Genomic DNA, 27905 nt, shown 5'->3' on the forward strand with positions numbered 1-27905 from the left:
TCAACAACTCACGGCCTTCTCTGGGCACCTCTCTCTTTGGTGACAGAAGGACTTGATTTCTACCTCTTTTGGGTCTGGGCACCTCAGAAACACATCACAGGCATGAACTGCTAAGTTTTACCCAGAATTTCACACACGGGTGCTGGTCCCCAAGCCCTAGCGAGGACCCCCAGAAAAATAGCTCTGGAATAGAAGATCTCAAGGGCCCCGTGTCGGGGTCTCCCTTGGGAAACCTCAGCTCCTACCCAAATTAGGAGAGAAACTCAGAGCTGCTGGGGCGCACTAGTGCCCCAGTCCCTGCCCCATTCTTGGCCACCAAGACCCGAAGGAAGACGCCGCGCAGCCGGGCTCACCTGAGCGCAGGTCCGCGGAGGCTTAGGCACCGCCTCCCACCTGAGGTCCCGCCCACCGCAGCCCCAGCCTCAGGCCCCGCCCAAATCCTGCCCCGGGACTGGCCCCCGGCTCCGCCCACCCCTGCCTCAGGGTCGGGTCTCCAGCACCCTGTTGCCGCCCCAACCCCGCTCCTAGCTCGGACCCGTTCTCGCGGGCTTCTGCCGGATCCTCGCTGCGTGATCCTCCCTGGGTCGCGGTCCCTTTGAAACTTGAGGCTTCCAGGCTCCGGTGGCTCCCGGGGCTCTGCCCCGGCCCGCAGACTTTGCCCCGGCGTCCACCGCGGGATCACCGAGGGACATAGGTGTAACCCTCTCCTCGCCTCCCCCACAGCCCCCCTGTCCCCACTCCCGCCACCCCACCCCCGGCCCAATGAGGCCAAACTTTGTTTTCTTAAAACATTTTTACTCCTTTCAACCCAGAAACATCACAATCTAAGCGGACGAGAAGGGAGGGGTAGAGACGAGGGCATGGGCGGGTGGGGGTTTTGATCTGCGCCGGCGGAGGCCGAGCCGGGAAACCCTCTCGCCGCCTGTGGCGTCCCCTACCCCACCTCGGCGGGCGGCGGGCGGCGGGCGGACGTGTGGGTGTTGAGGGGGCGCCCTCAGGGGCACTTCCGCTCCACGCACTGCTTCCCTCCCTCCTCATATTCCTGCTTGGAGATCCACATCTGCTGGAAAGTGCCCTGGGAGGGGAGGGGGGGGCGACAGAGGCCATCAGGACGTCCCTGGAGGAAAGGGGGTGGGGGGGTCGCGCCCTCCCACTTTCCACCCGTGCAGGCCCAGCCCCTTGGAAACCCTTCTCCTGCCCTCGGACCCCGGCCTTTCCACCCTCAGGGACCTCCCCAAGCCTCCCAGCCCTCCTTCCAATTCAGAGGGTGAATACCCCCGCTCACGTTGTTCAGTCAAGACGTTCGTTCATTCATTCAACAAGTATTTATTGCACGTCTCTCTGCCCTGGGGCCCTGCGCTGGGCTAGAGCTGGGTAGTGGAGCTTACAGCCTCAGGCCAACCAGCCTCCCCGCCCCCCAGTTCCTCCTGTACCGGTCACTCCATCAGGCCTTACAAACTTGTCCAGTCTCCCACATTCCCAAGAAGAATCTTTGCTCTGCCCTCACTGGAGTTGTCTTGATTCTACATGCCACCCCCCACGTTGAACCTTCCCCCTTGAGGGTCTCTTGTGCTGGGCATCTCGGACTGTCCCTTCTTTGATGGTTGCTTCATCTCTTCCTGAAAGCTGGTGCCTGGGTCCCTGGTACTGTCCCTTTTTCTCTCCTGGGCTCAGAGTCCTGAACCTGCTCATCCACTCCTAGGACTTCTGCTCAGGCACTAAAACTCCACCCCTCCCTCAACCTCCCGTTGCTGAACCGGAATACTAGACCCAAATACTCAGCTGTCTTTTGGGCACTTCCTTCTGAGTCCCTCAGGACTGCAAACTCAGCATGTGCACCACTGAGCTCCCCCAGGCCTGAGCCAGACCTGCTCCGGTGGTCTCTCTCACCTCCTACACTAGCGCTGGCCAATATAGTGGTCACGGAGCACCTGAAAGGTGACTGGTCGGAATTGAGATTGCTCTACAGTTATAAAATACACAACGGATACTGAAGACTAAGTCCAGGAAAGAGAATGTAAAAAAAATCTCATTTTTAGGGGTGCCCGCGTGGCTCAGTGTGTTAAAGCCTCTGCCTTCGGCTCAGGTCATGATCTCAGGGTCCTGGGATCAAGCCCCGCATTGGGCTCTCTGCTCAGCGGGGAGCCTGCTTCCCCCTCTGTCTCTGCCTGCTTCTCTGCCAACTTGTGATCTCTGTCAAATAAATAAAATATTTTTTTTAATCTCATTTTTATATTGATCACATATTGAAATGATAACATTTTGGATATAAATAAGGTACATTTTTTTAAAGATTTTTTTTTTTTTTAAAGGAGGGACATCTGGCTGACTCCGTTTTTAAGTAATCTTTACACCCAATATGGGGCTCGATCTCACAAGCCCTAGAAGAAGAGTCGCATTTCTACCAATTGAGCCAGGCAGGCGTCCCAAATAAAGTATATTCTTTAAACTTAATTTCTCCTGATTCTTGGGGCTCTTTTAGAATACGGCTACTAGAAAATTTAAAGTTGGATGTGTGACTCGCATTACATTCCTGTTGGACACAGCTGCCAGGAGCTAGCACCCTGGGTGTCCTCCTGGGCTCCTTCCTTCTGTCTTCTTGGATCCAAATGCTGCCCACATCCCGTCCGTTGGACTTGTGATGGGCTTCAGGTTCCACAGCCTGACACGCACTGCTCTGTCAAGACCCCGTCACAGTGGAGCCCACAGCAGCCCTGTTCAAGCTGCTCTCCACTCGGCTGCCCCAGTGAGCTTACTGACCTCCGGTCCGACCGCGTCTGCCCATCGCCTAGGTCTTGCCTGCCTCTTTCCTTAGCCCAGGCACCATCTCTCCCTCTTTGCCTCGAGAGTTTTCTTAGTCTTCCATCTCAGTCTGAATGCTCCTTCGGAGGCCCTTCGTGACCCTTGAACTAGATCAGGTCCTCCCTTGAAGGAACACCCCCACACTTTGTCTAAGGGCCTGCCCCTGGAGCAGGGGACTAGGTCGGGCACGCAGGTGGGGCCACAGGAACTGTATGGCTGATAGGTTCCCGGACCCCAGCTGACTTTGCACTGTCAGCTTCCTGTATTTCTATTTTTCTTTTTTTTTTTTTTAAGATTTTATTATTTATTTATATATTATCTCTGCTGAGCAGAGAGCCCAATGTGGGGCTCGATCCCAGGACCCTGAGACCATGACCTGAGCGGAAGGCAGAGGCTTAACCCACTGAGCCACCCAGGCACCCGCCCCAGCTTCCTGTATTTCTGACGCTTGTCTGTCTCCCTAGGGGCTGCCCCTCTCTCTAGGCGTTGTCCTTCCCGCTATGTCATGGCCCCACTGTCCCCTCAGTGGGACTGACACCGTGAGATGATGTTTTCATCTCCAGCTCCCCACTCAGCGTCTTGCCTGTGCCCAACAGCAGGCCTAGACAGAACTCCCCACCTACTGCCCCAGAACCAGCCTGCCTGTCTCCCCTTCTATCTGCCTCTTACCCAGCACCCTGTCCTCACTGCTACTCACTCTGTGACTCCGGACCAATGGAAGGAGCCTCCTCGCAAGGTCCCCCCGTGTCCAGCTCACACCCTGATCTCCAGAGACTCATGCCTGACGTAGTCTTCCCAAACACGACTGAGACTGTCACACTTCCTCCTCGCCCCAAACCTTCAGTGTCTCCCCTCTGCTTAGCACAGTGGGAGCCTCAGCCACAGTCTCAACCCCCACCAGTCTCTCCAGCTTCCTGTCCTCCCTGATTTGTCCTGATGGCAGAGTCACCCTTCTGGGAGCACTAACTACCCTTTCTCAAAAATAAGAGTAAGGGGCGCCTGGGTGGCTCAGTGGGTTAAAGCCTCTGCCTTCAGCTCAGGTCATGATCCCAGGGTCCTGGGATCAAGCCCCGCGTCAGGCTCTCTGCTCAGGCTCTCTCTCTTTCTGCCTGCCTCTCTGCCTACTTGTGATCTCTGTCAAATAAACAAAATCTTTAAATAAAAATTTGTTGAATGAATGAATAAAGAGGCAAGGGGATGGAGCTGTGTGGGTCTGTCCCTTTCCCACAGCCAGGGCCCCTTCCCTCTCACCAGTGAGGCCAAAATGGAGCCCCCGATCCAGGGACTGAACTTGCGCTCCATGGTGCTGTTGCTGGCGATGAGTTTCAGCCGCATGCTCTGCGGGGAAAGAGGGGCTGGGGGAAGCAGACACCTGGGTTCCGGGAAGGGACAGGGCTGGAAGTGGGGAAGTCTGGGAAGCCACAGGGGGAGGGGTCTGCTCTGGTGACCAGAAACCTTGCTATTGGGGAAGGAGGAAGGGCGGCGTCCTGAAGAGCTAAGCCAGGACCCTGGTGGGGGTGGGCCCCTACCGGCGGGGTCTTCTGGGAAAGCTCGCGATTGAGCCTGTCCGTGAAGCCCTGGAGCAGCGTGTTCCCACCAGTGACAATGACACTGCCGTACAGGCCCTGGGAGCAGGGAGGAGCGCGCCTTCAGGGCCCAGCCCCTGCCAGTCTCCCCGCGCCGCCCCCCCCACCCGGGCCCCTCTGCCCAGACACAGTCTCGGGCCTTACCGGGCGGATGTCGATGTCACACATGCCGATGCTGGTGGTCACCACGTGGCCCACACCCAGCATGGTGTTCCCCGACAGGCCCTGCCGAGAAAGGTAACCTGGGGTTTGGGGCCCTCTGCCCTCTCTCCCCAGACCCCAGGGATCCTTCCCAGCACCGACCGCCCCCCCCCCGCCCCCGCAACACGCAGGCCTCTGGGGAATCCAACCAGCCCCGAACCAATACCTCCCCCGGGGGGCCAACCTTGACGTTGGAGGGATCAAACAGGCCCTCTGGAATGCGGAGCCTCTCGGCACCGTAGTCTGTGTTGTAGCCGTTGGGCATCTCGTAGTGCACTGTGGGCATCTGTGCAGCCACCCTGCCCAGGAAACAGAGAGACTCTGCCTGGGGGGTGCTCACAGAGGACCAGGGGCACCCCCAGACTCCCAGACCTGCCCTCTTGCCCACCCCTGGGCCGGGGGGTGCCACTTACTGCTCGTCATAGGGAGAGTCTGAGACCTGCAGCACAGAGGCCTGGAAGTCCTGAATCACCTCCTGAGGACCCAGGGAGCTGGTCAGGGCCCGGGCTCCCTCCGCAGCACCCCCAAGCTGCCCACCTGCCAGGCCTCCCTGTCCCTTCCCCTGTACTCAGGGCAGGGGACTAGCTGCTGGGGAGGGCCTGGGGCTGTTTCGGGGGACTCGCTGCTCACGTTGCACATGTAGTTGTGCCAGGACTTGGAAACCTGGGGTAGCTTCTCCTTCTTCCTCCAGTTCGGAGGGGCGCCCTCCCGGACGGGTTCCTGCGGGGGCGCAAGGCCTCTGAGCACCCTTCCTCCACTCCACCCCTGTCCAGCCCGCCCCACTCCCCACCCCCCACCCGCCCCCCCGTGCTGCTGCCACCAACAGGCACCGGGTTCTTTGCTCTGTTGCCTACAAAAGCGTCTCTCCGCCTTCCCTTGTCGAAGGAGAGAGAACAGGGAGAGCCTGTCCGCATGTCCCCCACTCTTGCAGCAGGGACAGCTGATCTGAAGGCCCCCAGCCAGAGAGAGCTGAGGGCGCGGGGCATACAGCGGGAGACCAGAACCTTAAAGAAGCAGGCTTTTCCTGAGCCGTGTTCCATGGGGGAGGGGGGGTCCAGGGTGGACCCCCCGCAGGCAGTGTCTCAGCACTCCCAGCAGCCCCGTATGCTGTTAATGCCACTTTGCAGGGGGAAGAAACCAAGGTGCGGGGAGCTTTGATCTGCTCTGGGTGGCACAGCGCTTACATGGCAAAGGCAGACCTTGAACCTGGGTCTGTCCCGCTTGCCCTCATACATCCTGCTACCGGCTGGCTATATGACCTTGGCCACATCCTCCAGCCTGTCCGATCTCCGATGCCTCGGCTGTAAATTAAGGAACTGGACCCAGGGTCCTCTGGGGACCCTGCTGCTCCCTGCTCTGATATCTAGCGGGTCAGTGGGTCAACAGGCACAGGGTGAGTGCCCAAGACTCCCGGGAGACCCCACCTTTGCTGCAATCATGTAAGGTGGGATAATGTCAATGGCCATTTCCTGGAAGAGCTCCCGGCACTGCATGGAGATGAAGTCCCCTGCCAGGGGTGACTTGACGATGCCTGGAAAGGGAGGGGGTGTTAGGGGCTGGATCTCCCCCCCCCCCCGCCAACTAAAGCATCCCCGACCCCTGTCGAGGCCCCCACCTTGTTGCAGGACGTAGCCATCATGTACTGGGATGGCTGTGGTGTGGGTGGCCCCACTGTCCAGGACCAGGCCCGTGGAACGTCCGTTTGCAAAGCTGGTGTGGGATGGGGAGGTCAAAGAGATAGCAGCAGCAAGTGAGGGACTGGGGTTCAGGTCTGGCCTGGTCACTCCCTGCTTTCCTGGTCCAGCCCATCCACGGTCTGCAAATCTCTCATTCTGGCTTATGACCCATCACTGGAGAAAGGTTCCTGAGACCCCTGTCTCTTCTTCCCTGTGTGAATCACGACTTCTTCCTCTTTCTCCTTCCTTCTTCCCTCCTAGTTTCTATTTAGTCTTTGTTCAGTGCTTTGTGGGCACCTTGAGATGAGGGGCCCTATTGCCCCAGCGCTTAGCACAGGGGTCAGTGCAAGGCAGAGACTTTAAAAAATGAATGCTGATTGGCTGTTTGTGGAGGAAACTCCTCAATGTTAGATATTTCTCCCTGTTCTCTCCAGTCCCAGCCCCTGCTGTCAATGTGGTCCCACTCTCCCCCACCCCCACTCCCCACCCTGGTTCAGCCTGATCCAAGGAATAGGAAAGAGCTGCTGATCTGGCCACCCCAGGGTCCAAGGCACTTAGCCCACAGGATTCCTTCTGCACTAATGGGGTACAAGATGGGTGTCTGCCCCTCCAGGACACTCTCCCCACAGAATCAGGTCCAGCCTCCTGCTCTACACACCGCAATCCCCACCCTGGCCCTCCACCCAGCCAGAGCAGCCCATGCCAGAGGATACGCGGTGAGCACAGCCGTCTTGCATAAGAAGAAGGCAGGAATGTTGTACTGCTCGAACATCAGCTCTGTCAGCTTCTCCCGCTTGGCCCGTGTGTTCCACTGGGGAGAAAGTGCAGGAGGGGAGGCTTCAAAAAGGGAGAGGCACAGAAACGCATGCACACGCATGTGCGCATTCACACACACACACACACACACACACACACACACACGAACTTGGACTGAAGACAGAGATCAAGTCTCTTGATCCACACAGACCTTTAGGGTGTGAGAACTATGAAGAATTTCAAAGGTTACAATCCAAACCCAGCTGAAGAAATCAAAACTCAGGGAGAGTGACTTGACCAAGTTCACACACAAAGCCCTTGGTAGAGCTTGGTAGAGTCATAGTCTCTTGTCTTCTGGCCACTATCAAGAGGGCCACTGGCCACTTTATTGTACAATATATACTTTGACTCCTTTGAGCCTCCAGTTTATCCCTCTCTTCCTCACTTTAAGCATCTCAGAGGCAAGAAAGCAGAGAAGAGGAATTCTGGTAGGAACTGTGGGTTGAATTAAAACATCCAATGTTATCCTCTTCCAAGATCCCAGCAAAAGGGGTAATTTAGGGGCATCTGCGTGGCTCAGTCAGTTAAGCGTCTGCCTTCAGCTCACGTCATGATCTCAGAGTACTGGTTTCAAGCCCTGCATCAGGTTCCCTGCTCAGCGGGAAGTCTGCCTTTCCCTCTGCCTTTCCCCCTACTCGTGCTTTCTCTCTCTCTGTCTCTCTCTCAAATAAATAAATAAAATTTTAAAAAGGGGGCTCAGTGGTGCCTGGGTGGCTCAGTGGGTTAAAGCCTCGGCCTTCGGCTCAGGTCATGATTCCAGGGTCCTGGGATCGAGCCCCGCATCGGGCTCTCTGCTCAGTGGGGAGCCTGCTTCCTCCTTTCTCTCTGCCTGCCTCTCTGCCTACTTGTGATCTCTGTCAAATAAATAATTAAAATCTTAAAAACATAATAAACTAAAAAGGGGGCACAATTTAAAAAGATATAAACCCATGGCACCTGGCTGGCTTAGTTGGTAGAGTATGCAACTCTTGATCTTGGAGTCATGAATTCGAGCCCTACATTGGGCATAGAGGTTACTTTTTAAAACAGGGGGGTGGGGTGCCAGGGTTGTGCAGTTGGTTAAGTGTCTGACTCTTGGTTTCAGCTCAGGTCGTGATCTCATGGTTGTGAGATCAAGCCCCTCATCGGGCTCTGTACTCAGTGCAGAGTCTGCTTGAGGTTCTCTTTCCCTCTCCCTCTGCCCTTCCTGCTTGTGCTCTCTCTCTCTAAAATAAATTAGGAAATCTTAAAAAAAAAAAAGGACACAAAGCCACAAAAGCCAACCAGCACATGAGAAGATGCTCAACATTGTTAGCCATTAGGGATATGAAATTTGAAAGCACAATGAGATACCACTTCATACCCACTAGAGTGTTGATAATAATTAAGGAAGAAAGAAGGACAAAGAAACACTGAAACCCTTGTACATTGCGGTGGGAAGATGAAATTGCTCAGCCACTACGGAAAACAATCAGTTTCTCCAAAAGTTAAACACAGAATTACCATATGACCCAGCAATTCCACTCCTAGTTCCATATCCAAAATAACTGAAAACAGGTACTGAAATAAATCCACATACACAACTATTCAAAACAGCACTATCCACAATAGCCACAGATGGAAACAACCCAAAAGTCCATGAGTGGATAAATTGGAAAAACAAATTGTGGTACAGCCATACAGTGGAATGCTACTCAGCCATGAAACAGAATAAAATGCCAAATAAATGCTACAGCATGGATGAACCTTGAAAATATTATGCTAAGTGAAAGAATACAGACATGAGAAGTCACATGTTGTATGATTCCATTTATAAGAAAGATCCAGAATAGATACAGTCATTGAGACACAAACCAGACTGATGGCTGCCAAGAGGAGGGAGAGTAGAGAGAAACTGGTTAATATAAATGTACTTTCTGGGGCACTTGGGTGGCTCAGTGGGTTAAGCCTCTGCCTTCGGCTCAGGCCATGGTCTCAGGGTCCTGGGATCAAGCCCCACATTGGTCTCTCTGCTCAGCAGGGAGCCTGCTTCCCTTCCTCTCTCTCTCTGCCTGCCTCTCTGCCTACTTGTGATCTCTCTCTCTCTTTCAAATAAATAAATAAAATCTTTAAAAAAAGAAAAGAAAATGTACTTTCTTTTGGGGTGGTGAAAATGTTGGGGAACTAGATAAAGATGATGGCTACACAACATTGTGAATGTATTACATGCCATTGAATTGTTAACATTAAAAAAGTTAATTTTCTGTTGTGTGAATTTTACCTCAAAAAAGAGATAGAAGAAGAGATATAGAAACACCCTCAAGGTTTGTGAATAATTAGGAAGGAAAAAAGAGCAACATAGTTTTGAAGGTTGGAAATCAGATAGTTAAGTGGTAACTGACTTAACAGATTCAAGAACATGGACTCCTAAGTTGGTAGTGGAAAAAGCCAGGAACAACCTGTGTCAAACTGTAGAATCCTCAGAGGGTTCAGGAATTGGTAGTTTCGGGTACCTGTGGCAGTTAAGGTCAAGGGCAAGCTAAAATAAGATTGTTTAAAGCCATTCAAGTGACAGCTCCCAAAACTCTCTCCCCAGTTCCATGTCACTGGGATAGTACCCACCCCAACCTCTGCAGAAGACTGGAGATTTATTCCCTAGAGTAAAACTGAGCGCCTCTGTCCTGGTGAGACACTTGACACAGTCAGGAGTGAAGACATTATACTTAAAACAGGAGAAGTAAGTGATTCCATGCATATTAAATGGTGATAACCTCAGCCCTATTCCCTCACTTGGCTCCCAGAAAGGGGATGGCCAGTCCTGTCTGTAGGGTACAAGTCTTTCCCATGAGTTACATCAGTGATCTAAAGATGCCAGTTATCAGAGGCTGCTTAACAATCATCCCAGGCAAGTCATCCTGTAGCAACATCCTTTATCATGACAGGCAACGAGTGCCCCAACCCACAGAGCCTCCAACCAGTGTTTCAGTCCACCACTTGCAAACATAAGCACACAACCAAGGATTTCTCAGAATCTGAGAAAAGTCTCACAAATGAGATAGAGACCTCCCAAAAAGGGCAGGGGGGAAAAGCAATTTGGAAGAACAGAGATCATGCAGGGAAATGAAAACTTCCCCAAACAGAAACAAAACTAATATTATTCTGAGAAAACACATGATACTGCACCCATAAAGGAAGGACTGGAAGTCCTAAAAAGTAATATTCATGGAACAAAAAGAGCTCTTGGAGATTGAAAATACAGGAGGAGAGATGAAGAAATCAATAGAGGGGCTGAAAATAAAGTTGAGGGAATATCTTGGTAATTAGAGGAAAAGAGAAAAGGAAGGAAAACACAAGAAAAAAAGACAAGGAAATGAGAGGACCAGTTCAGGAGGTGCAAAATCCAAATGATATTTTCCAAAAGACAGAACAGAGAATACTGAGAGACATATATCACCAAGGGGTGCCTGGGTGGCTCAGTTGTTAAGTGTCTGCCTTTGGCTGGGGTCATGATCCCAGGTTCCTGGGATCAAGCCCCACATTGGGCTCCCTGCTCAGTGGGAAGTCTGCTTCTCCCTCTTCTGTTTCTGCTCTCGCTGTCTCTCTTTGTCTAATAAATAAATAAATAAAATATTTTTAAAAAAAGAAATATATCATCAAATAAATAATTAAAACTACTTAATTAAATAATTACTGACGTATTTTTTCACAGAATTGAAAGTCATAGGTTTTCAGATTGAAGGGACATACTGAGTTTTTAGAGCAATGGATGAAAATTAAACAATACAATATGGAGAAATTACACAACACGAAAGACAAAGTGAAAATTCTACAAACTTTCACAAAGAAAAACATTACACCAAAAGTTCATGAATTAGACAGTTCTGCCGTGTGTGTGTGTGTGTGTGTGTGTGTGTGTTTTGTTTTGTTTGTAAATTTTTAAAAATTTTTTTATAAACAAATAATGTATTTTTATCCTCAGGGGTATAGGTCTGTGAATTACCAGGGCTCTGCCTTCTTGATGGCAACAATAAGTGCTAGAAGCACCTTCAAGATTTTAAAGAAAAATTATTTCCAATCTGGAATGTTATACCTAGCTATGCTATCAATCAAGGTCAGACATGCAAGGTCTTAAAAATTTTACTTCTCATGACCTTCCTAAGGCGGTTACTAGAGGATGTGCTCCAGGAAAACAAGGGAGTACATCAAGAAAAGGAGTAATGAGATATAAGAAATAGGACCTCTAGCATAGGAAAGAGGTGAAGGGATGCTTTATGAAGAAGGTGAAGAGAAATGTCAGGATGAGAGCTATGTCCTTTGTGTAGAAGGAAACAAGTCCAAGGTGGAGCAAATCAGTGGGTCTTTGGAGAGACTTCTTCAAGAAGATGAAATTGCTAGAATATCTAATGGAGGGGTGCCTCCATTTTTTAAAAGATATTATTTATTTATTTGACAGAGAGAGAGAGATCACAAGTAGGCAGAGAGGCAGGCAGAGAGAGAGGGGGAAGCAGGCTCCCTGCTGAGCAGAGAGCCTGATGTGGGGCTCAATCCCAGGACCCTGAGATCACAACCTGAGCTGAAGGCAGAGGCTTAACCCACTGAGCCACCCATGTGCCCCAAATAAATAAATTCTTAAAAAAAAAAAAAGAGTAAGTAATGGAGTTAATGTTTTGAGAAAGAATATAGATATAAACAGATAAGTAATAAGCAGATGAATAATTTAGGGTCATATTATTAAATAAATAGAAGGTTAAGCAAAATAAAAACCAGTATAATATTCAGTTCTAGGAAAAAGAGCTGTGAAGGAAAGAGAAGTGACAGTAGCTTATTGCCCATCCCAGACCTGATCAGCATACATAACCATCACTGTATAAATACAGAAAATATTTTTTATAACTTTTTAAAAAGATTTTATTTATTTATTTGACAGAGAGAAAGAGAGAGAGCACAAGTAAACAGCGGCAGGCAGAGGGAGAGAGAGAAGCAGGCTCTCTGCTAAGCAGGGAGCCTGATGTGGGGCTCGATCCCAGGACCCTGGAATCATGACCTGAGCCAAAGGCAGCCACTTAACTGAGCCACCCAGGTGCCCCAGAAAATGATTTTTTAAAAAATTTAAAATAAAACTATATTTAAAGGTGGGGAATGAGGGAAGTGTGTAGTGTGAGCTGAAGGAGGAAAGAGAGCTCAAGGTTTCCTTCCTTCCTTCCTTCCTTCCTTCCTTCCTTCCTTTCTTAGAGAGTGTGCACGTACCCAAGGCAGGGGAGGGGCATAGGCGCAGAGAGAGAGAGAGAGAGAGAGAATGAATATCCCAAGCAGGATCCCGCTCAGCATGAAGCCCCAGGTGGGGCTCAATCTCAGGACCCTGAGATCATGCCCTGAGCCAAAATCAAGCATCCCAACATTCTACCGATTTTCTATAGTAGGAAATCAATGCCTGAAACTGTAAAATCCATAAGCAGCATTTTGAGTGTGATATTTAGAGATATGGAAGAACATGACAAAACTTATCTAAAAGAAAAGCAGGTGCCTCTGGAAAAGGGGAATGGAAAGAAGGGGATATGAATGGTAGTTCTTGCCTTAACATAGTTAATAAAGCAAACTGATTCTGTACATATACAACATTGGCAAAATTTTTAAGTTAAAAGATCCAAAAAGGACTTTGGTGGGGGGGGGAGGGGAGGAACAGCAGTAAATAAGCCAGAATACATAAAAGATATGAATGGATAAAACAGGAGGAGGGAGAGGGATAAAGACTAAAACCAGAGAGGAAAAAAGTGCTTGAAGGTGGGGTGGAGTTGGAAGAAAAGTCCGAAAAGTTAAGTGGAGTGATGATGGATGGCAGACGCTTTAAGGGTGGGGAAGAGGAGTGAAAGGCAGAAAGGAGGCAGGGAGCCCCTGGGGCAGGACTGGGGTTTGGGTAAGGCACTTACCGGGGCCTCGGACATGAGCACTGGGTGCAGGTTGGGCTCAGACTTGACGTGTTTACTGTAGGTATGATCCAAAATGGCACGGAAGCATTCCCAGTCCTCAACTGGGGCCAGGAGACCAGCATGGAGAGATGAGGGTGGGCCAGCAAGGGTCCAGGGACAGGAAGCAAAGCAAGGAGGGAGGCCAAGTCCAGGGGAGGGGAAGTGAGATCAGTTCCGGCAGAAATCCCCCCTTCCTAGGTATCTGTCGGGCCCCTGGGCTGGGAACCAGGCAGCTGTGGGCAGCTGCAAGGTAGACTCCATGGGTGTGGGGTGATGTGTCCCGGGTTGTGGTGTGTGGGCTCCGGGTCTGTGGCGGGAGACGGTGGGTGGGGGCTCCTTACTCATGCCATTCTTGAGGGGCGACATGACCTCTGCTCCATCCCGAGGCACATGCAGGGCGTTGGTGTCGATGTGGAAGATCTTCCCTTTCTTCTCTTTCTCCCCCTCCAACTCCAGCCCGCCCCCCTCCTCCGCGGCCAGCAGCCCCACCGTGGTGGGGAAGTCAGCCTGGAGGGAACATGGGCAGGAAGAGGGATCAACCTCCTGCCCCTGTCCAGGCCCATAGCAAGGTCCTCAGCCCGCCCATGGGTTTATTCCCACATTCCTGGTCTCCAGAGCTTCTCTCTGGGTTGTGAGAACCCTGGGTCACTAGGAAGCATGGAGCGGAGTCTGGAGCTCCTAGGACTCGGGGATGGGGCTGAAAAGCTCACCTTGGGGCAGTCCTCCCCAGCGTACCCAGCGCGGACTGAGAAGGAGCCAATGTCAAAGACCAGCGCTCCCACCTCATCTGTGCAGGGAGACAGGTGTATGAGGGGACTTATTCCAAACTCTCCCCGCTATCCACCCCCCCCCCCACCCCCGGCCCTGGATAGCTCTGAGGTCAGGAGGTCAGGGCAGAGACACAGTTTCGCCACCTTCAACGCTTGCCAGGGCAGGGCAGGTGGGAGCTCCCCGCCTGGAGTCCTGGGAGTGGGCTCAAGCCTACAGAGTCCCTTCTTGCCCGGTGGCCTTATTCAGGCCACTCTCTTTGCCGAGAAAGAAGGGGCCGGAGGCGGGGTGCGGGAGGAGGTGAGTTGGATGGTGGAGAGTGAGCCCAGTGCGCGCAAGCTACCGACCCGGGAGGACCAAGGTAGGAGTGGCGCAGGACCCAAACCCGTTCGAGCGCCGGGTGACAGGCCCTGGGGTGCCCAGAGCTTAGGTCGCGCGGGTTCGGGGTGCAGGGCTGCCGGTGAGGCCGCGACAGGCTGGGGAGCCTGAAGCCCGAAGTTAGCTCACCTCCGCCGTAGACGCCCCCGCTCATAATGCCCTCTCAGCGTTGCTCACGGCCCGTGGGCGGCGGCGGGATCAGCACCGAGGCGGCCGGACAGCTCCCGGGATCCCGGGCGGGGCGGGGCGCGCGGTGGCCAATCAGGAGGCCGGATCCCCCGCCCCCAATGGCGCCGCCGATTGGCTACAAGGCTAGACAATAACCTGACCGGGGGCTGCTGATTTAAAGGGGCAGACACCGCAACTTTAAGATTTGGGAGAGGATAGCCAAGGACTTTGAGACTGACCCCAAGGGATAGCCAGGTAGAGAGCAGGCGTACGAAAGAGATGGAAACTTTGTCCATCTGGACCAGGACGCCGCGGGATGACTGATGGGATCCCTGCTCCATTACTTTTGTAAATGGGGTGGAGGAGAGGGCACCGTAGTCCTGGAGAGTTGTCCATTCTCGGGCTCCTGAGCAAGGTTCTGCCATACTCAAGCCTGAATGAAATCACAGGGCAAAGGAGGGAAAGCAAGAAGGGAAGAAGGAGAGGCACCGGAGGGGGTGTGTCTCCATCTTCTCCCTGTTTCTTCCCACCCTTGTCTTTCTAATGGCCCCTCTTTTCCATTCTCATCCCAGGTGCGTGGGCCCTATACATACACGTGTACCCGTGCTCAGCTAACCCATCTTTAGTTTCCTTCCCTCATTATTTCTCTCCAGCTCTTTTCCTGGCCTGCCACCACCTCCACAGCAGTTTTAATAGCAAAGGGGAAGGCGCAGCTCCGACAGCCTGGCTTAGCTGAGAGACTCTTATGTGAACATGTGTGTAGATGTGTGCCTGAATGTACGGGTTTATGAGTGTCAGGGTATGTGTTCATATGCATGTGTGTGCGTGTGTATGTATATGCATGTGAATACTTTTTTTTAAGATTTTATTCATTTATTTTTTTTTAAGATTTTATTCATTTATTTGACAAGTAGGCAGACAGAGACAGGCAGAGAGAGGAAGGAAGCAGGCTCCCTGCTGAGCAGAGAGCCGGATGTGGGGCTCAATCCCAGGACCCTGAGATCATGATCTGAGCCGAAGGCAGAGGCTCAATCCACTGAGCCACCCAGGTGCCCCAATACGTTTGCTCTGAGGGCACTACCACCTACTTGCTGAGGGTGGGGGTAGCAATAAGACCATGGATGGTGGGTTTCAGCCCCCCCACCAAAGACCATAGATGGCACAGGGAGAGGGTACCTTGTGACAGCCAATGCCCCAGCAGTTTCTCTGCTCACCAGATGCCCATTCTGGAAGAGGCTTCGCCCGCCCCTCCCCCACAGGGGACAGATGGTTTAAGATGGCTCATTGATTACCCATTGGCAACAATGGTATTTCACATGCCCAAAGCTGGCTGGGAGTCCAGGCCTGGCGCCTCAGACTGGAGGTGTCCAGGCTTAAGTGGGAGGGGTGAGCTGTAGGGGAGAAAGCTGACTCTATTGGGAAACTGAAATATTCCTGAGTGACCTAGTTATTGGCCTCTATAAATGAGACCTGGATGACTGAATGAGCCCCTTGACCTCTTGGCACCTGCATTTCTTTATCGTTCACAATTATTGTTATTATTATTATTGTTGCTGTTGTTATTGCTGAGGTGAGACTTACAGGGACACTGGAGTGGAAAGTGATTCTATTCGCAGCCTGCTCCTCTCCTTTTGTTGACATTTAATGACATTGCTTCATTCCTCTGTCACCCCATCCCTTAACCCAGTCGGGTCTGTTTCAAAGACTGCCCCAAGTCAGGAGAAACCTCACTGATAATGGGTCCAGCCCCTGGATTTACAGGGATTTCCCCAGACGGAGGCACAGCCCTGTCTTGGGTCACACACCCGACCGGGGCAGAGCCTGAGCTAGAACTCACATCTCTGATCAGCCAGTTGAGACATGACCTTATTTCATAATACTTCTGTGTCCCAGTCCAAGCTTCACCATCCCTAGCTGAAGGATGGCTGGGAGTGAGGACACAGTCTGATGCCAGAATCAAGTATCTGGCTAAGAGCTGGACATGCAGGACTGTTCAGTAAACACTAGTCCTAAGTAAACACTGGGGAGTTTTTGAGGCTTTACTACCATTATTCGTAAGTTAGAAATTGGTAGTGTTGTAATAAGAACTGAATTTTCCTCTCATGGTTGGTGGAGAAACTACAGCTGGCTGATTACACCCCTGGACTTGATTTACCTCCCAGTCAACTGTGGCCAATTTCCATGGGTCATTCTGTTGTATTATGATTCTGCTGCATTATGTATATAGTTCAGGTAAAAGATTACTAATATATTTCACCATCCACTCACTGATTCAGCAAACATCTTTGTGCAAGGCATGGGAGTACCAAGATGCGTAAGATCTATCCCTGCTCTCAAGGGGTTTTGGTGCAATGAGGAGCTCAGACATGCATGAAAGTGGGGGGAAGTGAGGGCCTGGAGGAGGGGGGGGCTACCTGTCTCTCAGAGCCCAGGGAAGCTTCTAGAAGTGAAGTGTGAGCTGAATTGTGAAGAATGAATAGGGTTTCACTGGTGAACAAGGTGGGTCTTCCACACAGAGAACAGCATGTGCAAAGTTCTAGAGACATGAACATTTCTGGCATACATGGAGTCAGGAGCTCAGGCTTGAAGGAGGGTTGCAGATAAGCTGATGGCAGAGACCAGAGTCAGGGGAAAATGAGACTGGAAAAGTGGCCAGAGACCAACTCGTTCATACTTAAACTCTATTCTGATTTGGCAAACACAAAACATCCAGTGCCTGGATGTAAAGCATTATAAGTGCTTTACAAATGTTAAGTAATTTAGCTCTTGTAATAATCCGACTATCATCCCCACTTTGCATGGGAAACAGGCATGGAGAGATCAAGTGACTGGGCCAAGGTCTCTCAGCTAGTACATGACCGAGCTGAGGTTTGAACTGTAGTGTGTGAAAAGTACTGATCCTGGGGGAAAATGTTACCTTGCTTCTGTTCATTTCATAAATGTTCTCTAGGGGCCTGATAGACACCAGGAATAACATGGCTGACATAAGTTGATGTGACTCTCCTAGGGTTTAATGTCTATGCTGGAAGATGGAGGGTTAAAAAATTAATTCCACAAAATCATCTGGAAGTTCTCACATTCCAAGCCCACATTTGGGGTGGCCAAAGATGGACATCTGGTAATGAGGTGAAAGGTGGTGGGGCCCGCACCCTCAGACCCCACACCTTGGAAGTGATTTGGCATCTTGTGATGGTCTATTCCTTGCTCAATGAGCTCTCCCCCAGTGCTCTGCCAGAAAAATCAAGAGTCTTGGCTTCACAGGGAGCCCCTCCCTAGTGAAAGTGGTGAGCGCCCAGAAAAGGCCGCAATAGGAGTGGAGCCAGCATTGCAGTGGAGCACAAAAAACAGTGCAGTCGGGGAGGCAATATTTAAATGAAGCCTGTGAAAATGGAACCGAATTTTCCCAGCTGACAAAGAAGTCGTCTTGGAGTAGGGGTGGAAGGCGTTCTGGGAGGGGACAAGACCCAGCCTGTGTGTCATGAAGTTTGGCCCTTCTCATGGAATCAGTGGGCAACTACTGCATAGTTTTGTCTTTTTTTTTTTTTTTAAGATTTTATTTATTTATTTGACATGAATGAGAGAGAGAGAGCATGAGAGGGGAGAAAGTCAGAGGGAGAAGCAGACTCCGCATGAAGCTGGGAGCCTGATGCAGGGACTCGATCCTGGGACTCTAGGATCATGACCTGAGCCGAAGGCAGTTGTTTAACCAACTGAGCCATCCAGGCACCCTACTGCACAGTTTTGAACAATGAAGTTATATGATTTAATTTGCATTTTAGAAAGGTATGTCTGGAAGCTATTTGGCAGATGAATAGAGAGGAACTAACTTAGAGGCCAGGAGACAGGCTAGGACTAGGGTAATAGTATTTGGCATATGGCGGAAGGGATGGATTTAAGCAATATACAAGAGGTAGCATGGACAAGATGTATCCACCAGTGACACAGATTGCTAGCTTTACATCAATGGCCGTCTCCCTTCTTTCTTTATTAATGTTTTAGGTGGGTATATGGCTAGAGACTACATTTCCCAGCCTTCCTTGCAACTGGCCAATCTGAGCAGAAGTTAGTGTTGTCCTCAAACAGGAAAGAACTTACGTTTTCTACCCCATCCCTTCCCAATGGATGAAATTCAGGTATGATTGTGGAATGCTGCTTGGGCCATACTAGACACAGAGGTGGACGCTAGGTGCTGAGGATGGCAGGCATGCCCCCACAGTCCTGGAGATCTATTTTAAAGTTGTCTCGGGGCGCCTGGGTGGCTCAGTTAGTTAACCATCTGCCTTTGGCTCAGGTCATGATCCCAGCGTCCTGGGATCCAGCCCTGTGTCCAGCTTCCTACTCAGCCGGGAATCTGCTTCTCCCTCTGCCCCTTCCCACCACTTATGGTGTCTCTCAAATAAATAAATTAAATAAATAAATAAATAAATAAATAGTCTCTTAAGCTGTCGAATTTTGGGGACTCTGTTATAGCAGCTTGGCCTAGATCTTTTTTTTTTTTTTTAAGATTTTATTTATTTATTTGACAGAGAGAGAGATCACAAGTAGGCAGAGAGGCAGGCAGAGAGGGAGGGGGAAGCAGGCTCCCCGCTGAGCAGAGAGCCCCATGTGGGGCTCAATCCCAGGACCCAAGACCATGACCTGAGCCGAAGGCAGAGGCTTAACCCACTGAGCCACCTAGGTGCCCCTTGGCCTAGATCTTAACTAGCTGATCATCTCTGGATATGGGGAATGAGGGTGTGAGAAGCTCCTGAGTGGGCAGTGATGCCATTAACTGGGCCAAGAGATTCAGAGACAGAGTAGTGTTGGGCGGGGTGGGATGGGGTAGAAGAGGATTAATTTAGTTTTGAATGTGTTGAAGGCGACATGTCTGTGACCAGTGGTGTAGAGTAAATGGTTTAAAAATCAGCTCTTCTGGGGGCACCTGGGTGGCTCAGTGGATTAAAGCCTCTGCCTTGGGTCCTGGTGCAAGCCCCACATCGGGCTCTCTGCTCAGTGGGGAGCCTGCTTTCCCCCCTCTCTGCCTGCCTCTCTGCCTACTTGTGATCTCTGTCTGCCAAATAAATAAATAAAATCTTAAAAAAAAAAATCAGCTCTTCTGGAAAGGGGAGCCCTGAAAAGTTACTTCTATCCATATGACTTCACTGAACAAGGAGTTGGGAAGAGAGGTGCACACTGGGCTCTTGTGAGCCGGTGTGAACAGACACAGCTGACTCCAGCACACCACTGTCTGTGAGCAACCACGTGAAGATACTCAGGTTGCAGTTAGACACATACCAAGTCTACACCGGGGGTGGGGAGGGTGCGGAAGAACTCTGGGCCTGACCTGGAGATTTGAGAGGTATAAGCAATTCAAGGACAGTCACAGTAATGGAGGAAGGCACCAGTGGGAAAAGGAGGCTGAGACTGGGATCCTGAGAGAAACAATGTTCATGGAGGCCTGGAGGACCGAGGAGAAGCCTGAAAAAGGAGAGACAGAGGACGGAGGAAGCGGCCCATGCCCCGTGAGAGCCGGGTTCTCCACATGTGCTCCAGGGCTCCCGCTTTCTCAGAGAAACTGGTCACCATTGGCCATTCCCCAACCCTTCTGTATCCTTCACCTCCCCCAGTCCCCCTCCTTCCCGTTATCATCTACAGAAGTTCCAGTAGCTCCTAACACAACGCAAATACCTTGACTTCAGATTTTCCTCTCACCATAGGTAGCTCCACCTTTCCATCCCACCCCTTCCAAGTCAAGATTCCCAGAGCTTTGGCCACTTTGGTTATCTCCACTGCCTCCTTTTTTTTTTTTTTTTTTTTTTTTTTTTTTTTACCTTTTTCTTTTTTACTTACCCTCAGCCCACCACAAGCAAAGCAGTCACTGCAAGCGCTCTTGCAAAGTCACCGATGGCCTCCACGTTACTTAATCTCATGAACACTTCTCAGTCCAGTCTTGCTTCATCCCTCCACAGCGTTGAACAGAGTTTGCCATCCCTTTTTGGAACATTCTTTTCTTTAGGGTTCCAGAACTCCACATTCTCCTGATTTTCCTGTTAGCTCTCTGGCTTCTCCTTTGGCAGCCTGTTCTCCTCTGCCTGACCTCTAATGTTGGAGTTCCTCAGGGCTTGGTCTTTGGCCATCTTGTCTTTTCCCTGAACCTCTTTATGACTTCATCTGTTCTAAAATGCCACTCATTCTCAAGGCTCGATTCCAACTCATATTATTCTGCTGAGCCCCAGACCTCCATTGACAGCCACCAAATATTCTTCTCTGCACATCTCCTAGGCACTACAAACCTAACATGTCCCAACTTAAAACTTTTGCTCTTCCTCCCGAAATGTGTCCCCTCTCAAATGTTCTCCTCTCAGCAAATGGCACTTCCAAACCAGCAGCGCTAATTGTCATTTCAATGATCATCTACCATCTGTCTCCTCCGTAAACTGTAACCTCGTGGTTGTATCCTCCAAGCCTAGGATGGTGCCTTGTACATCACTGAGACTAAGCGAACGAACGTTTGCTGCGTGAGTTAGAACAAAGAAGCATATTAGCCAAAAGTGAGAGGAAAAGTGAAGCCAAAAGTGAGAGGAAGCGATGTCAGATGCACTACAGAGATTAATAAAATTGGGTTCTGGTCCTAGGCTGCCAGTTTTCTAAGTGACTTTTGGAAAGTCACTTCGCCCATCTGTAGATTGACAGGAAATTGAAGTGAATTATCTATAAGGTCCCTTCCAAATTTTAATGCCTAACTGACATCTATCATACTGCTAATATGTCATTGAATTGGTGCGTGCACATAAAAGGGATTTGTGCATAACAAAGAATGTGACTTTGGTTTCTTTTCTTTTTTTTTAAGTTTTTTTTTTTTTTGGACAGAGAGATCACAAGTAGGCAGAGAGGCAGGCAGAGAGAGAGGAAGGGATGCAGGTTCCCCAATGAGCAGAGAGGGCGATATGGGGCTCTATCCCAGGACCCTAAGATCATGACCTGAGCCAAAGGCAGAGGCTTAACCCACTGAGCCATCCCAGCGCCCCTCTTATTTACTTTAAAAGCAAAAAACAAAAAAGAGAAAACTGTACTTTGAAAGCTTTTTGTAATGCCTTTAAGCTTTTGTAATGCCTGAGTTGAGACTACAAGAAGTTGTCTGCTTTGGTACTTTCACTTTTCAATCGGATGAGGGCTCAGTGAAGGCCGGTCATTTGACTTGAACCTTCCAAAGCATTTCCACAATGTCACAGTCTCCTAACAATCGAACGTGACTGGCAGGGCAGGCAGCGGTCAACACTCATTTTACAGATGTGGAAACTAAGGCCTATGCTTACATTCTCAGTCCTTTACAGGGAGGGTCCATGAGAGCGTTCCTCCAGAGGCCAGTATTGATAATTACCGCACAATTAAGTCGCTAAAGCTGCCTTGGTTCCTATCTCAACTTCGCAGTCCTAGGAACCTGTTTCCACTACTATAAAATGGGGACAGTGCTAGTCCTGACATTCACAGCACTATCGTGAGGATTAAATAAATATGGAACTCAGTAAATATGAGGTATTGTTACAGGGTCACGCGCTCCAGTAGAGTTCTACAAAAGCCCACGCTGGGGGACTTCCCGGGCACGACTCTTCTCACCATTCCCAAGTTCAGGGGACCGCACCACTCCTCGGGGACTTTCAGAAGAGCAGTTCTCTCCCTCCGCCGCGTCAGGGCCGCGGGCCGAGGGCGGTGCGGGTCGGGATCTCACCCTCTCGGTCCCGCCCGTAGAGGGGCGTGGTCTCACCGGGGCAGGGGCGTGGCGAACCAAGAACTGGGGCGTCAAGCTCCCCGGCCCAGTGTGGAGCCGCCCAGTCCGGGAGGGTGGGTCACGTGACCAGCGAGCGGGTTTCTTCCCCCCCCTACCCCGATGTCGGTACCACTTCCGTCAGTCCCGGAGGGGGGGTGTCTTGCTCCTTTTCGGGAAGCAAAGCATTCGTTTTGGTCCTTTTTGCGTCGAAGTAATTTGGTGTAGTATCTTTGTTGTGACGGAGTCAATCCTTGACCCTTAAGGGGTCTTTTGCCTTCCGGCCTCCCCCCAACTAAGGAGTTGGTCTCGCCCAGCCGGGCCCTGGGCGCGGCGGCGACGGCCGCGTCACTGGCGGGCGGGATCCCTCCGCTCTGGGGAGAGCAGTGCTGGACGGTTGAGTTGGGGTGACTGAGGAAATCCATCCGCGTCGCCGCCGCTGCCGCCTCCGCCGCGGAGGAAGACAGGACCTCCCGCGCTCCTCGAGCGACCCTTCGCAGAATCCCACCGCCACAGGTACTTCCGCTGACAAAAGAAGTCCTCCTCTCCCCCAGCCCCAAATTCCCGTGGGGGAACCTCTCTTCCTTGTGTCGCCCCGGTCTAGCCTCTTGGGAGCGGACGTAGCGCCCCAGACCTCCCCTCCCTTCCTCTGGCTCCGTCGCTCCCAAACCCGGAAGGGGAACTGGGGGGACCCTCAGCCCCAACAATGCGCGCGCTCCCCGCACCGTCGGGGGCATTTTGCCTCACCCCAGACCCCATCCCAGCCTCTCCTGCCTCTTGCTCCTTGAGAAGTTGGGGGGCCGAATTCCGGGCTTCCTCTAGGCCCCGTCCCGCCCCCTTCTCCCCCATCACCACCCTCCCGTTTGCCCCTGGGTAGCACCCCTCGTGTCCTCCCATTTTGCACCCATGCCGGCGTTCGCCTTGCAAAACTCCAGAATCCTCAGAGAGGCAGGCAAGGCCGCGAGGCCACCCTTCCCTTAGCCTCCACCCTTCCCTCGATCTGGGTTCTGTACGTGTTTTCTGGCCGCGTTACCCTAGACCGGAGACCTCGGCTCCCTGTTCCCTCTACTAGCCCTAACCCCAAACCCAGCTCCCGGACGCCCTTATCCCACGTCTAGCTTTCTTTTGGGCAAAATGGAGGTCGTGGGGGCCGGAGGGCCAGGCCCACTGCGCTTCGCAGCGAGGCACCGGCCTTCCAGCTGCCAGATCGGGGACCCTCCCATGTCCCCTCCCCTTCGCCCAGCCAGACCTGCGGAGGCGGTGGCACCCCCATTTTTCCTTGGGGCCCTGGCTGCTGTATGCCCAGATTCCGGGGGCCGCCGAGGGGTCCTTGGAGGGTGATGGGGACTGAGGGCTGGAAGCGTCGCCCCCGCCCCCGGCGGCTTCCTCCCGGCCTGTTTCCTTCTGCGCCTGGCCTCTGGCGTTGCCGCTCGGTCTGGGCTGCCGGCAGCTGGAAGGAAGGGGCTTTGTCCGGAACTGAGGACGCGGAATGGGAGACTTTGCCCCCCACCGCAACAGGCTCCCCGCTTTTTTGGAGGGGCATCCCCCGGCGCTAGTGTAGAAAGCTGAACTGGCAAGAGGGGAAATGTCAGTGGGGAAGAGGAACGCCCAAGGCCTGGGGGAAGTGGGAGCTGGGTGGGGGACGTCTGGGTCGACCGAGTGCAGCGTGCACGGCTAGATCACACAGGTGTCCGGAGAAGGGGGCAGGACTGCGGGCCCTGGAGCGGAGTCGGCCGGGCCCCTGGAGCCCCGGCGCGGAGCCCGGAGGTTGGGCTCCTGGGGTGCCGAGGGCGCAGGGCCGGGCCTCTTGGGGCCGCCAGCCCGCCCGCCGGCTCGCGTCTGGGAGAGAGCAGCTCCGCGCCTCGGGGCTGGGGACCTCTCCTCGGAGCACTAATTACTCGAGAGCGGCTCCCACGGGCTTTCTGCGGGCGCGCTGGGACAGGCGGCCTCGGCGCTGGAGGGAGCAGCGGCTTGGGGCTGCCTTCCCCGCCACCCTTCCCTCCGCCTGCCAGGGGCGGCTAATGGGGCGCAGCCGGCCCAGGGATTATCCGGGGTGAGCCGTCCCGAACCTATTAGTGCCAATCGGCTTTCCCAAATCCTGTAAACAGCCACCCCGGCTGGTTCTGGGTTGGGGCGGGAGGCTGGGTCGGGCGGGGGCGATGGGGCCGGGGGTGGGGTCACCCACCCTACAGGTCTCTGCCGTGGATGCGGTTGCCTTGGCAACAGGGCTGGGGTGGGGGCACTTCACCAATGAGGTGCTCTCAGTCCGGGTGACGGTTGCCTAGGCAACCCCACGAACAGCCCAGCTTCCCCCTCTGGTCTCTCCCCCACCCCAGTCGAAGCTGGGGGTGTGTGTGGAGGGTGTGCGGCGTGTGGGGGTGAATTTAAAGAGGCACCGCCCCTTTTAAAATTAGGTGCTAGGAGGGCGGTGCCTGTGCGGGCCCGGGCGGACGCCAGGTCTGTTTTCCAAGGGACTCTCCCCGCCCCCTCCCCTCCCCCCCTTCGTCCCCCCTTCAGTTCCTGCCGCGGGTGTCCCGCCCGGGCTGCTGTCCGAGGGAGGGGTTTCCCCTGCGCTTCCTCTTGCACTTCCCGCTCCGTTTCCGGGGGGCGGGAGGAAGATTGGGGAAGTCACCTCTTCCTGGGCAACATCCCTCCTGTGCCAAAGACCCAGATTCTGCCTGGCCGACCGCGGCCGCCGCTGCTGTCCCCTCCCCCCAGCCCCACCGGCACTTACCCCTTCCGGGCCGCTCTTCAACCCCGCCTTTTCCCCCTTCCCCGGCGGCCTTGGGCCTGACGTCAGCCCTGCATCCCCCAGGCCTCGGGCCAGCGGCGAGGAGCTGTCTCCCCCAGCCCCCGTCCCGCGGCCCCCAGCCGCCCCCAACCCCGCCCCACGGGCCCGGCGCCATGAGTGAGCTGGAGCAACTGAGACAGGAGGCTGAGCAGCTCCGGAACCAGATCCGGGTGAGGGCCTGACCGCGGGGCTGGGGAGGCTGAGCCGCCAGGGCCAGGTGGCCTAAATGGACTGGGGTGGTGGGGGGGGGGGGTGGATTCTTGTGTCTGCCGCTACCCTAGTCTCTGTCTCCTCTCCTCCACTCGTCTGTCACCCCTTCCCCTGCCTCCTCCTCCCCCTCTTCTCCTGCCTCTGATGGGCTCTGCCGTCTCTTTCAGGATGCCCGAAAAGCATGTGGGGATTCAACACTGACCCAGGTGAGATGAATCCAGGGCTGAACCTGGGGTTTGGGGAAGGAGCGAGGGTCGGAGGCACCCTGCTTGGTGGGCCCTGCTGCCTGAACCCTTCTGAGCGCTTTCTGCCTCTACCTCCAGATCACAGCTGGGCTGGACCCAGTGGGAAGAATCCAGATGAGAACACGGAGGACCCTCCGTGGGCACCTGGCAAAAATCTATGCCATGCACTGGGGGACAGACTCAAGGTGTGTGTGGGGGGTGGGGGGGTGGTTGGAGACGTGTGCTGAGGTGTGTGTGTGTGTGTGTGTGTGTGTGTGGTTGGGGCCGTGTGCTGAGGGGTGTGTTTGCCCTGGGCTGAGTTTGTAGCAGGCCGACTGGGGCAGGGGTTGCAACCTGGCGGATCTGGCGAGATGACCGGGATGCCTGTGTGTTGTTGAGCGTGTTTGGGAAGACAGTGACTCCCAGACAGCCCCAGGGGGTGGGAAGCAGGAGCACACTGGCAGGAACTTCCTGGCCGCTGCTGGGGTCAGCAGGTCTGCTGCTGCAGAGGGCCTCGGTGTCCTGTCTCCAGAGGGAGCTTCCCACCCTGACCCCTCTGCCTCTCCCCTGTCACTTTTCAATAGGCTGCTGGTCAGCGCCTCCCAGGACGGGAAGCTCATCATTTGGGACAGCTATACCACCAACAAGGTAGAGGTGGGGCCTGAGGCCAGATGTCGGGGGGCCGCGGGCCCTGGCTGGCTCCAACCCCAGGCACTGCCCCTTCTCTCCAGGTCCATGCCATCCCTCTGCGCTCCTCCTGGGTCATGACCTGTGCCTATGCGCCCTCAGGGAACTTTGTGGCCTGCGGAGGGCTAGACAACATCTGCTCCATCTACAGCCTCAAGACCCGCGAGGGCAATGTCCGGGTCAGCCGGGAGCTGCCTGGCCATACTGGTGAGAGGGACCTGGCAGGGCTCGGGGGCATTGTTGCGGGGGAAGGGGCTGTGCCGCCCGCCCTGAGAGCCTCGGCTGACCAGCCCCTTCCCCCAGGGTACCTGTCATGCTGCCGCTTCCTGGATGACAACCAAATTATCACCAGCTCCGGGGACACCACCTGGTGAGGCCCTGCCAGAGCTAGGTAGTCGGGACTCTCCAATACTTCCTGCCTGGAGTGCCCCTGCCTTGGTGTTTAGTATGTAGCGTGTGCCCGGAGCGAGCAGGGGGTCTTCTGAACACTTGGCCTCCCTTTCCTGTGACCTGGTGGCTCCGTGTGCCCCCTGCTCGCACGTTCTCTCAGGGCCGGGCTCGCACGGTTGGGGTGGTGGGGGGTTGCCCTGTATCCCTCTCTGATCGCTTCCTTCTTTCCGTCATGTCTCCAGTGCCCTGTGGGACATTGAGACAGGCCAGCAGACAGTGGGTTTTGCTGGGCACAGTGGAGATGTGATGTCCCTGTCACTGGCCCCCGATGGCCGCACCTTTGTGTCTGGTGCCTGTGACGCCTCTATCAAGCTGTGGGACGTGCGGGATTCCATGTGCCGACAGACCTTCATCGGCCACGAGTCGGACATCAATGCCGTGGCGGTAAGTTCCGGGTGGAGCCAGGCTGGCCCGTCTGCCAGGCTCCCAGCTCTGCTCTACCCTCATCCCGCTCCGGTCCCGTGCCCTGCAGTTCTTCCCCAACGGCTACGCCTTCACCACCGGCTCCGACGACGCCACCTGCCGCCTCTTCGACCTGCGGGCTGACCAGGAGCTGCTCATGTACTCCCACGACAACATCATCTGCGGCATTACCTCTGTTGCCTTCTCCCGCAGCGGCCGGCTGCTGCTCGCCGGCTATGACGACTTCAACTGCAACATCTGGGACGCCATGAAGGGCGACCGTGCAGGTGCGTGCCGGGTGCCAGGAGGTGGGGTGGGTGTTGGGCCCAGGGAGCCTGGGTTCTGACGGTCCTTCCTCACAGGTGTCCTCGCCGGCCACGACAACCGTGTGAGCTGCCTCGGGGTCACTGATGATGGCATGGCTGTGGCCACAGGCTCCTGGGACTCCTTCCTCAAGATCTGGAACTAACAGCTACCGCCCCACTGGGCCCAGGCCAAGAGGGGCCCTGCCCATGCCCACACTACAGACCAGGAGCTTTGGGGCTGGGTACACACCAAGCCTCCCTCCTCGGGCCACGGGGCCTTGGGTCCCTGCTCCCCTACCCAGGTTTGGTTCCTCCCGGGGGCCCCCACTGTGGAGATAAAGATGGGGATAGAATGGGGGAAGAGGAAGGGCAGAAAGCCCTCATCCTTTTGCTGCCCTGGGGTTGGGGCCTCGTCCCTCTGGAGGGCCAGAGGCAGGAGGTAGAAACTCCAGGGGCTGGCTTTTTTAAAACTGGTTTTATTTTAATTTTTATTATATTTTCAGTTTTTCCATAAAGGAACCAATTCCAACTCTGTACCTGGTCTCCGCCCTTGTGTCTTTCTCATTCCAGGTCTCTGCTCCCAGGGCAGACCGGTGTATGCATCAGGGGCGCGGTGGGGGTGGTGGGGTGGATACGGGTCCTTAGAAATCGGGACCAGGGAGAAATTCCCACAGGAATTTTTCAGCTAAAGTCAGGCAGGAGAATCTTCTACGCAACAGGCCATGCATGCTCCCAAAGACACACAGCCCTGAGTCCAGCTGGCTGACCAGTTG

General features: G+C 53.6%; 2 protein-coding genes across 5 annotated transcripts; one reads left to right on the forward strand and one right to left on the reverse strand.

Moving 5' to 3' along the window:
* Positions 1 to 780: 780 nt before the first annotated feature.
* On the reverse strand, positions 781 to 21157 carry ACTL6B (actin like 6B). 4 transcript variants are annotated; one of them, XM_032328214.1, is made up of 16 exons: positions 20149 to 21157; positions 19643 to 19776; positions 14281 to 14752; positions 13716 to 13792; positions 13347 to 13512; positions 12967 to 13067; positions 6979 to 7076; positions 6205 to 6299; positions 6014 to 6120; positions 5220 to 5309; positions 5003 to 5064; positions 4774 to 4888; positions 4533 to 4613; positions 4332 to 4427; positions 4054 to 4140; positions 781 to 1075 (listed from the first exon to the last, which is right to left on the reverse strand). In XM_032328214.1, the coding sequence occupies exons 3-16, from the start codon at positions 14303 to 14305 to the stop codon at positions 995 to 997; spliced, it is 1281 nt and encodes a 426-aa protein (XP_032184105.1). In that variant the 5' UTR covers positions 14306 to 14752; positions 19643 to 19776; positions 20149 to 21157; the 3' UTR covers positions 781 to 994. The 4 variants fall into 4 exon arrangements, 3 of the variants coding, with proteins under 3 accessions (XP_032184105.1, XP_032184106.1, XP_032184104.1); XR_004281931.1 differs by having other exon boundaries at positions 4054 to 4157; positions 19643 to 21157; XM_032328215.1 differs by lacking the exon at positions 19643 to 19776.
* A 1295-nt stretch (positions 21158 to 22452) lies between these two features.
* Positions 22453 to 27668, forward strand: GNB2 (G protein subunit beta 2). The gene is made up of 10 exons (XM_032328216.1): positions 22453 to 22579; positions 24879 to 25024; positions 25232 to 25270; positions 25388 to 25494; positions 25873 to 25936; positions 26020 to 26182; positions 26279 to 26345; positions 26608 to 26809; positions 26898 to 27114; positions 27190 to 27668. Exons 2-10 carry the CDS (start codon positions 24968 to 24970, stop codon positions 27294 to 27296), a joined length of 1023 nt encoding a protein of 340 aa, XP_032184107.1. The 5' UTR covers positions 22453 to 22579; positions 24879 to 24967; the 3' UTR covers positions 27297 to 27668.
* The last annotated feature ends 237 nt before the right edge of the window (positions 27669 to 27905 follow it).

The sequence above is a fragment of the Mustela erminea genome, chromosome 20 (assembly GCF_009829155.1).
Source record: "Mustela erminea isolate mMusErm1 chromosome 20, mMusErm1.Pri, whole genome shotgun sequence".
NCBI classification, from domain to species: domain Eukaryota; kingdom Metazoa; phylum Chordata; class Mammalia; order Carnivora; family Mustelidae; genus Mustela; species Mustela erminea.